At 32.8% G+C, this 11,260-nt stretch overlaps 1 protein-coding gene across 1 annotated transcript; it reads right to left on the bottom strand.

Annotated features, from left to right (window-relative positions):
* Window positions 1-7,436: 7,436 nt before the first annotated feature.
* Window positions 7,437-9,175, bottom strand: LOC132298806 (protein CASPARIAN STRIP INTEGRITY FACTOR 1-like). Its single transcript, XM_059795162.1, has 3 exons — window positions 8,947-9,175; window positions 8,384-8,439; window positions 7,437-7,938 (listed from the first exon to the last, which is right to left on the bottom strand). Exons 1-3 carry the CDS (start codon window positions 9,023-9,025, stop codon window positions 7,792-7,794), a joined length of 282 nt encoding a protein of 93 aa, XP_059651145.1. The 5' UTR covers window positions 9,026-9,175; the 3' UTR covers window positions 7,437-7,791.
* Window positions 9,176-11,260: the final 2,085 nt, after the last annotated feature.

Below are 11,260 nucleotides of genomic sequence, written 5' to 3'. Positions count from 1 at the left end.
TGGAGTCCTTCCATCAACCAAGAAGAGGAGCAATCTCTACCATGGAGTTAGCCCTTGAGGGTTGGAGGACACCATCCATGAGTGGCTAGACATCCTCTTGGGGCTAGAGTTAGCCCTAAGCATGCTTTCAACATCTTGATTTATGTATTTTTTTAAGGGATTTGTATTGTGATACATGTTTTGACACTTTTATATATAAAGATCTTGTTTATTCAATGATTTGTGTGATTTAATGCTTCCAATTGATCATTTCATTCTATCCATATGTCTATGTATGCTAGAATAGATGTTCATGTGTTTATCTCTATTTCTTGTGTTGTTGATGCATGTGTATGTGTATTAATGCTATAGATCTAGAGATTGTCAAGACATAGTGCTTAATGGAATGCTCTTGTGATTTATTTGATGGTTCATACTCATTTCTTGATGGATTGTGCCTCTCCCTTAGTTTAATTTCATGTCATTAGCTTAATTGTAGTGTAGTTGTAGTTTAGATATTAAATGGGAAGACAATCCATGCTTGTTGTTTGATGTTCCATACTTATGAAAGCGAGTAGCATATATCTCTAACCTTGTGATGTGTTTGGATTGTGAGCTTAAAGAAAGGATTAATGGTTTAGTTTGATATATTGTGCTATCCACCGTGTTGCTTAGACAATATATGCTGTGATACCCCCGAATTTCCGAATGCGGGTTGGCCAGGCCCATGCCCGAATACCCGAGGATATCAAAACAAATTGATAATAAACGAACACAGAGTACAAAAGAATAAAGAAGAATAAATAAAATGCTGACAAAAAACTAAAATGATAATCTAATAATAAACCTCATAATATATTTCCATTAATTAATAAACCCTTCTGATACAACTGATCCTCCAAAAAACAACTCGGGAATCCATACTGTGTGGACCCCTAAAAAATCCAAACTAAACAAATGACAGTAATCTAAAACAGGAAACTGAATCATAAAGGAACTCCTATGTAGCATCGGAAGAATGAAGTAGACTGATCCCTGCTCAGCACGAACAACCTCTACTCGTGACGAACACCTGAAAAATAATGGTGGGTCAGGCCCACAAACAAGTTCTACTCTACTACAGTCCAAGCAGAGATCCGATACACGTATACATCCTAGTCAATCCAACAGTAACTAATAGTCCGTATATATATATATATACACACTAAAGGAACCTCACTAGACTATAGGGTTGTCTCAACCTGAATAGTAGGCAACATGCAAAACGCACATATAGTGGGCATGAGTACCTAGACCTACCAGGGTACACAACTACACTATATCTAGCTACACATCCCTGGCGATATACGCGCCCTAACCATTGATCCTGAGACTCAAGCTCATATCATGGCACCATATTTATATATATAAAACCTAGTAACCATCCTATCCAGTATAAATTAATTCTCCATAAGTCATTCAACTTGTTCAGCTGACCTGACTTGAATATAAGTAGGACTTAACATTTTAGTTAATCCATTCCCTTATATAATAAATTAATCCTCCATAAGTCATTCAACTTGTTCAGCTGACCTGACTTAAATATAAGTAGGACTTAACATTTTAGTTAATCCATTCCCTTATATAAAATAGGTAGGACTTAACTGATAAGTTAATCCATCCCTAGAATGCCACCGTCCCATACCGGTGCGTTAAACCACACAATCCAACAATTGATATAACAATTAAGGAAATACATCAAACATTCCATAAATAACTATGATAAATATGATATCAAGTTATCACATAATAGGAATGACTTATTATTTCTTTAAACTTCCTATATCATATGTCCTACACAAACTGAATCTTATACATAATGATATTTTATTATATCGTTAAATAATGATTCTCTATATCCAATTCATCCTACACATTTAATCTCAATTGCTAAAATATTTTAAAAGATTAAATCCATTCGTTTGTTTAAAACATTCAAATAGCAAGCATCATTATGATTGAGTCTATTTAAATTTATGAAAACCCAAACCTAGTCCCTATTTAATGTTTAGGAATCCTAGGTATATTTCTATGTTCCATCATTCTACAGATATGAAAAATACATAATTTAAACATGTAAAAATTCACATAAGAAATCAAATCAAAATCATGCATTTTATCAATTCATAACACAAGAACAGATATAAACCAATTTCATAAAACCTATGTTCTAACCGAATTAAACATGCATAATTATTTAATTTTATGTGTTTAATAAATTCTGGAATTTCCTAGGCATGTACAGAAACACAAATCAAAGGGAAAGAGATAGAAGAAGAACTTGCCTTAAACTTTCGAATCGAAAGTTAAACTTCTTCTTCCTTGATCTTCTCTTTATAGGGTTTTCTCCTCATTCCTTCCTCTTTCTCCTTCTCTCTCTAACTCTTTCTCTATAGAATATATTACGTGATATATTTTCACTCATTTTTCAACCTATAGTTGTGTATTTATAGGCTAAATAATAACCATATTCCTTTTCCCAATCCAAGTCAACTTAATAAAGAAAAATAAAAAATAAAAATATTAAAAAGGTAACTTAAAATATGTTACGTATATAATTTATGTATATCCTTATTAATTAAATAAAATATATACATTAGATTATTTATTAATACTAAAGTTACCATAATATTAAAAGGTAACTTAAAACATGTTACGTATATAATCTATCTATATCCTCATTAAATAAATAAAATATATACATCAGATTATTTATTTATACTAAAGTTACTATAATATTAAAAAGTAACCTAAAACATGTTACGTATATAATCTATCTGTATCCTTATTAAATAAATAAAATATATACATCAGATTATTTATTTATACTAAAGTTACCATAATATTAAAAAGGTAACTTAAAACATGTTACGTATAAAATATATGTATATCCTTATTATATAAATATATAAAATATATACATCAGATTATTTATTAATACTAAAGTTACTATAATATTAATAAATTACTTTCCTTTTTATATATATGTATATACATATATATCTATATATATACATATACAACTATCCATGGGTAATTATCCATACCCATCCAACCTCCTATTCAAGTAGTCCGTGGGACCCAATTAGTTAGTCCATTACCACTAATCATAACCATAAAATAAAATAAAATAAAATAAAACATTTAATCATTTAATTTATAATTAATTACAATTAATCAAATACATAATTTAAGTGCACAATCTAATTAAACAAATAATACAAATAACACCTAAACAAAATACAAATAACACATAGATAAGTAGCCAATTAATCAAGTAACACTTAATTCAATTAAACACATAAACAATTAGTCAAATAATCAATTAAATAATTAAAAAAATACAATAAAAATAAATAAATAAATACCGAGACTATCCTTTTAAAATTAGGGGTATTACATATGCTTAATTTGTCATCCATGCTTGTTGAAACAACCACACACACACACTATGTTGCAATACATGTTTTCTCCCTCATTAATCATTCATTAAGGGTGTAGAAAAGCTATACTTAGTGGTGATCTCTAAATCCCAAGATCTTTCTCTTATTTTCTCTCCATTACATTTAATTGCATACTTTAGTTTAAATTGCATCTTAGTGTAATTCAACCACCAACCAATCTTTTGATCACTCGACCTATTAACCCTAATCTCGATTCCACAACCTAATACGACCCACCAATTCTTTGGGACGATCCTTACTCGCCTTAATATATTTTTAGTAAAAGGTAGTAGTGGCAATTTCTGAATGTAAAACTTGGCCACATTCATCATAGCCCTACACCACTATCTTTTGGTGCACAAACTTTGGATTGGATTGACGGCAAACACCACTAGTAATATGCGAGGTTAGTTCAATGGTCTCAAAACTCTCATCTTGAAGGAGAATGAATGTGTTTTTTACATTCATTGTTTTGCCCATCAACTCCAATTGGCTCTCGTGGGTATGGCAAAAAAACATGAGGATATTATTTCTCTCTTCACTTTTGCTGCTAATCTTATAAATATAGTTGGTGGTTCATGTAAAGTTTGTGATATTCTTCGAGAGAAGCAAGCTTCTATAGTAACCGAGGCACTTAACAGTGGTGAGCTTTCAAGTGGGCAAGGCATAAATCAAAACACTTCTCTTAAATGAGCTAGTGATACACGTTGGGGTTCACATTATGACACTTTGATTAGCGTGATTATTATGTTTTCAGCTATTGTTATTGTACTTAAGACACTTGCAGAGGATGGGTCATCAGAAAAAAAAATTTGAAGTAAATCTTTTATTGGAATTTATACAATCCTTTAACTCCATATTTTGTTTGCATTTGATGAGAGCTATTTTGGGAATTACAAATGATTTGTCAAAGGCACTTCAAAAGAAAGATCAATATATTGTGGTTGCTATGTCCTTGGTCAAATTAAGCAAGGTTCAATAACAAAGGATGAGGGAAAGTGGATGGGATTCTTTACTCAATGAAGTTTCTTCTTTTTGTGTGAAACATGACATTCCTATTCCTAATATGGATGATACATTTCAACCTCGAGGAAGACTACAATGTAAAGCTCATGACAAGTCGAACTTGCATCATTATCGTGTTGATTTATTTTATTCCATCATAGATATGCAACTTCAAGAGCTAATTAGTCATTTTTCTAAAATGAGTTCCGAGTTGTTGCTTTGTGTGGCTTGCTTGTGTCTGGATGATTCATTTTGTGCTTTTGAAAAGCAAAAACTAATCCGCCTTGCTCAATTTTATCCAAAAGAATTTTCTCCACATGCACTCATGAGACTTGGTGATCAACTTGAGAATTATATTGCGGATATGCGTTCTAATAGCGAGTTTGAAGGATTAAAAGGGATTAGTGACCTTGCGGAAAAAAATGGTGGAAACCAAAAGAAACAAGATACGTTCACTAGTTTATTTGCTTGTGACATTAGCATTGATCCTACCAGTTGCAACTGCTAGTATAGAGAAGGAATTTTCTATTATGAATATCGTGAAGAACCGATTGCGCAACAAAATGGGAGATGAATGGATGAGTGATAGCTTGATAGTATATATTGAAAAGGAGATATCTAGTGGCATAGATAATGAAGTTTTCATATGACGTTTTCAAAATATGAAAAGTTGTCGAGGACAATTATGAATGTGCTCAATGATTCAATGAACAAAAAAAATATTTTTGCTTATTATGATGATTTGAATTGTAAATGTGTTTAGTGGGATCCTTTTGTTGTTTTTGGGATGCGTTCCCTTTTTGAACGCTTTTAATGAATTTGTTTAATTATCAAAAAAAAATTGTTATTAAAAGGACGCCCCCCCCGCGCGGCGACATAATTTCCTGGGTTCGTCACTGCCTTCATCCCCTTCTCAATCAAATGACGCAACCTACAATACTAAAAGTTTGAATCTACGGCTGCATTATCAACCACAACGATGTTCTTGGTATTTGTTGTCATGTAGAAAGTACTCGTCTTACTTCCACAAGTCATTACCATGGCTCCTTTGGTGATTTTCCATAACTACCCACAAAGTTTACTACATGCCCTTCATCATAAAGTTATTCCACATAAATCAAATTTATCTTTAAGCCAAGAACATTCCTCACATTCAAAATCTTTCATATAACCCTATTAAGTTGTTTAATACGAACATCTCCTTTACCCAGAATATTCAAAGGTTCATTATTAGCCAAATAAATCTTTTTTGAAATTACCACTAACATAGTTCCCCATAATTTCATGATGTGGGGTAAAGTGAAATGATGCATCTAGGTCCAGAACCCATGACTCAACCGGACTATCTACTCTCAAAATTATAGCATCAACAACCTCTTTTGTGGCAGTGTTTACAGATTCCCGTTCTTCTTTGCCATTTTTCTTCGGTGCTTGATAGTCTCTCCTTAAATTCCCCTTCTTTCCATAGTTCTAACAACTTTTAGTTCTTTACTTGCTCCTATGTTTGGATTTTGATTTACTGCGGTCCGAGTCTGATCTTTTAGATTCTCTTCCATTGCCCTTGGTGAGTAGAGCAGATTAAGATGATTCCCCTATTTTCCTAATGCAAATTTTTACATTGAGAATGATGTCCTGAACATCATCAAACTCAACTTACTTTTTCCTGAAGAACTACTCATCACTGTAACAATATCGTTCTAGCTTTCTACTAAAAGGTATAAAATTATCAACACCCAGATCTCATCATCAAACTTGATTTCTACAGACCTAAACTGAGTTGTAACTATGTTAAACTTATTCAGATGGTTAGCTATTGACATCCTTTTTGACATTCGCAAGTTGAATAATTGACGCATCAAATATACCTTGTTAGACGCATGGGATTTCTCATACATATTTGAAAGGGTCATCATCAAACCTGCTTTCGTTTTCTCCTTTAATAAGTTGAAGTTACGTTGCGAGACATTATCAATCGAATACCTCCTAGTGCCTGCCAATCAAGAAGGGTACATTCATCGTCCTTCATCCTTACTAGTTTCGTTCCTGAAAGAGGGTGATACAACTTCTTCCAATATAAATAATCTTCAATTTGTATCTTCCAAAACCCAAAATTTGCGCCATTGAACTTGTTGATCTCGATCTTTCCTTCTTCTGTACCCATCCCTCCCACTTGAACCTAATTGCTCTCATACCAATTATTGTGTGCTTAACAGAACATAGATCAAACACACAAGCAAGAACGCACATATTTTACGTGGTTTACTCAAAAATTAAGGTTATGTCCACAGGTTGCAAGGAATTTTTTTTTTTTTTTTTTTTTTCTTTTCTTCTAAAATGGGGTATTTTATAAAAAGAAAGATGAACATTACGGGTGCATAACGAGGTATACCTCCTTTTACAAGTCAGGGGCTAGAGTAAGCCCATTTCCAATAAATGCTAAGAAATACCAAATAATACATCCACATCATCCAGTAGTAAACACAGTTAATATTATCTGGACTAATGTTGAGATATGTGAGAACATCCCAAACAATAGCTTTTGCAGCATAAGATGGATGGTTGATCTCTAATCCCATAGTGAAAAGATGGGTTGCCCACTCCCCCACACCAAAAAAAAAATATAAAAAAAAAAAATGAATGATTCGTGAAGTTGGGCTCAGGAGTGCAGCACTTATGAGGCTCCACACTACCCATGAAAAACTAGTTACGGGAAGGGAAAAATACATAAGCAAACTTTGTTTATTAAACTTTAAGGGCAAAACGGTACTTGGGGAGGGAAAAATACAAAAGCAAACTTTGTTTATTAAAATTAAGGACAAAACGGTACTTTGGCAAATGTTATTAAGTGAACAAACGGTTTAAACTAGTTTCATCTGTGGCTAATTTGGACAAACCTTATAAGAGATCTGGGTAATTGACCCAATAAATTAAGATGTATTTCAAATAATTAAGATGTATCCAAATGCAAATGAGCAAGCAGAGATACATAATACAAAAATTTAACATCCCCATACGTAATTACATAGATATTAAAATTTTGGATACGATCCAGTTCATGATATAGCCGAGGACTACTGTAAACATACCACATAACGTATAAACATATATCATATGACATATACACACATACCATCTTCAAAAGAAACCATATAACACATCACTAGGGATGTGCTGATCCTAATAACATCTCTGAAACTTGGTATGCCGATTGAAGATATATATAATATATATTAAAGGCATACCATACTCTAGATTGTTTTGATTATTTATTCATATATATATATATATAGACTTCCAACATTTGACGACTTGAGCAACATCATGATCAGTTGGGTATGAGTTTAAAAGGAGGCTTGACAAGTGCTGGAGCTGGATCGTACTTTCCGTAGTCTTTGGTGTTAACCCTGAGAAGCCTTTCATGTATGGTAGTGATCATTTCCTCATGGTTTAATTGCTCCTCTGATGCTTTTTCCTGTGAAAATGCAAAAATAAATCAATAAAAAAAACCTTAAATAATTAAGACATCTAGAAATTAACGGACATATACTCAATAGCCTCAACTTGGTTTTTTTCTTTTGCATGATTGCATCTCTCTCTGTCTCTGTCTCTCTCTCTCTCTCTCTCTCTCTCTCTCTCTCTCTCTATATATATATATATATGTGTGTGTGTGTATGTATATATGAATTAATGGTTGGAAGTTTTCAGTGTGCTTCATGCATGACTCTTCTACCACATAGTTAGGTGGTAAAGCTTTACATGAGAGAGAGAGAGAGTTACCAATCATGATATTCGTCTAATAAGATGAGACCAACGACTTAGCAATTCAAAATTTCATTATTACAACAATATAAAAATATAGCTACTAGAAAGAGCAAAAAGGAGAAGAAATTAAGACTTTCCAGTGATGAGTAACAGACCTCATGAGCTTCACCCATTTCATTGGCCAACTTGCTCACAAACTTGGATTGTCTGCCTGAAAAAGCCAATTAAAACTTATCAATGGCAAACTAATTTCATTATTACAGCAATATATAAATGTTGCTCTCTCTATAATTAAGAAAACTCAACGTGAAAAGCTACCTAGATCACATGCCATGCATGCACCAATATCTATGAACAAACAAAATTTATAAGAATTATTTTCCATGAAAATTCTCCATTTTGAGGCAAAATCCATGAGATTTTAAGGGGAAAAAATAAAGAAAAAACCAAAAAAAAAAAATTTCCATGACATGCTAATTAACTGGTTGACCAAAAAAAAAAAAAAAAAACCCTAAATCTTTGGCATTTTTTGGATCAATACAAGGGTACCCCTTGGTTTTGGAACTTGGTTTTTTAAGTAATGTAATAAAGAAAACTCAATAATTAAGAACATTTGAGTTTCTCAGAAGATCATCATTTCCCTTTTTCAGTAAAAACGTCTGAAACCGCGTTTACGAACAGTAACAATTGCAGCAACAAGAGATTCAAATACACCCACCTGCAAGTGAAGTTGAGAGAAGTGATGCTGAAATGAGGAGGAAGAGGAGACCAATCTTCTTCAGAAGCAAGAGACCCATAATGTTCAGCAACTTTGGTCTTCCTAATTAAGCTGGTTTTGCTCTCATTCAGAGGAATAATAGAACATTAGTGCTTTCCTTTCATTGCACACAACATTATATTTTACTTAAAGTGGCAGTCTTAGCTAGAGATAGAACAGAAAATTGATAATTTATTACAAAGAATTAATGCTTAAATAGTTTATTATAAAGAATGCTTATCTTTATGCCTTTTAGTTTAAAATTCGAAATAGAAAAGGTGAGGGAGACCACTTTGCTGTTGTTGGGGCACTATAAGTCTAAGGAGTTAGTGGATTAATATATAATTGACTAATGTTAACAGTATAGAACATGGACCTAAGTGAAAATTATCATGATGCCCCTTAATTTTCAATTTAAATCTTTTTTTAAAAAAAAAAAAAAAAAAATTCTATTTACTTAGATATTATTCCCACAAAGCCCATATCATAATTATTTTGCCTGTTTTGCTATCTAAGGTTCACTTATATATAGAATGACTGCATTCCACACTGCACATATTATCTATGGGTTTTTTTTTTTTTTTTTTTAAATTTACTTTACCAATAATAATTTAATAGGGACTATATTTAACTCTCTCTTTTTTCCTGAGCTAGTGTTAACTTGGTGTTGTTAGCAAGCATGCGCATCAAGGTTTAATTAAACACCATTGACTATAACCCAAAACCCAATAATAATAATTAATTAAATTAAATTAAATTAAATGCAAGTCTGACAATCTCATTTTGAGGTCATCTCCTCATGATAGATTTAACCTAAAAGAAAATTATTTGTTCCTATTTTATCAATTAGTGTTTTTAGAAAGCAGACCCTTTACATTCTAAAACTTTTATATTAATTTTTGCCCTCTGTGCCCACTTATTGACAACTAGCTAGCTAGAAGACATCATGGGATATGGTTGGAGCTGCTTGGACTAGGGCAAATATAAGAGCTTGCTTTAGTTTGATATCTTTCTCTTTTCATTTTCTTTTTATTTGTTTATTTTATTATTATTTTTTAACAAACTTTAATTTGATATCTCAATCATTTGCAAATAATAGTGTCTGTACTTTGAAGCACCTTAAGAAGGACAGGTACTAGGATGGAGTAATGGAAGGGTCAATCTGGTGGTAAAACTAACATTTGACAATATTATTTTTTGCTTAATGTGACTATTCTTGCACTTGAATTCCTGGATTAACCAAAGTTTTGATCATTGCTACTAATGATGGGGGTTGTGCTTAGGCAACACTAATGACTTGACTTAACAAAGTGATGGATTCTTATTAAAAAAATAAAAATTAATTATATATACTTCAATGGAAGCAAATTTCTACAAAGAGGTTAGAATTGGTTTTCGCGCTTTCTAACTGTTTGTACTGTGTAATCTGAAAAGATTTGAAATGGAGACTCTTGGACACAAAGATTGGTGAGTAGGGCTCTATTATGCTTTAAAGATAAATTAGGTTGGCATAAAAAAGCTTTTGTGGATGAGTAGTGCTTTCAATTATCCATAAAGACAACGACAACCCACCAAATACCAATTGAAAGGACAGTGGTGGAGAGAAAAGAGAATAGCACTATGAGGCTCAGAATGTATTGATTATGTTGTCTTTTCTAATAAAGTGTTGTTAGGACAGCTGCCCTAATTTAAGTAAACCTTCCCTTCATTGTAATGTTTACTTCTCATTGATCTACTCATTGGGCATTGTATGCCTTGCTTGAATATATATAGAAGCATATACAATGAACCCGTCAATGTCTCACCCCATCTCTGACTGGGTTCTTTCTTTATACCCAAGGAAATTGCACAACTACCATTTTATTATTATTATTTTTTTTTTCCGATAAAAACAAACGCACAAGAACCAAAACAAAAACAATCCGATTAAGAGCCAACATCAGCCACTGGGACGACAGAAGGAGATAAATAAGACAAAAACTGATCCGACAAGCCCAGGCCTCGATAGAGTTGCCAACGCATGAGCCACCCGATTACCCTGACGACGAACATGAGTCAAAGTAGAAGATGAAAAAAGCCGCAGGTCCCGAGAAATGTCAGAATAGATGGAAGCAATATCCAAAGGGCAATTCTCCTTACGCCACACCCCATTCACAACCACCAAAGCATCCGACTCAAACCATAAGCAAGAAAATCCCAAATGCATAGCGCAAAGAACAGCACGCTTACACACCAACGCCTCTGCCTCCAAAGCTGCAGAAGTGGAAAAGGGATG

This window comes from Cornus florida, unplaced genomic scaffold, assembly GCF_030987335.1.
Source record: "Cornus florida cultivar Cherokee Brave unplaced genomic scaffold, ASM3098733v1 CherokeeBrave_3.0.0_Hap2_Chr03, whole genome shotgun sequence".
Classification (NCBI taxonomy): domain Eukaryota; kingdom Viridiplantae; phylum Streptophyta; class Magnoliopsida; order Cornales; family Cornaceae; genus Cornus; species Cornus florida.
This window is presented reverse-complemented; position numbering and strand designations above follow the sequence as displayed.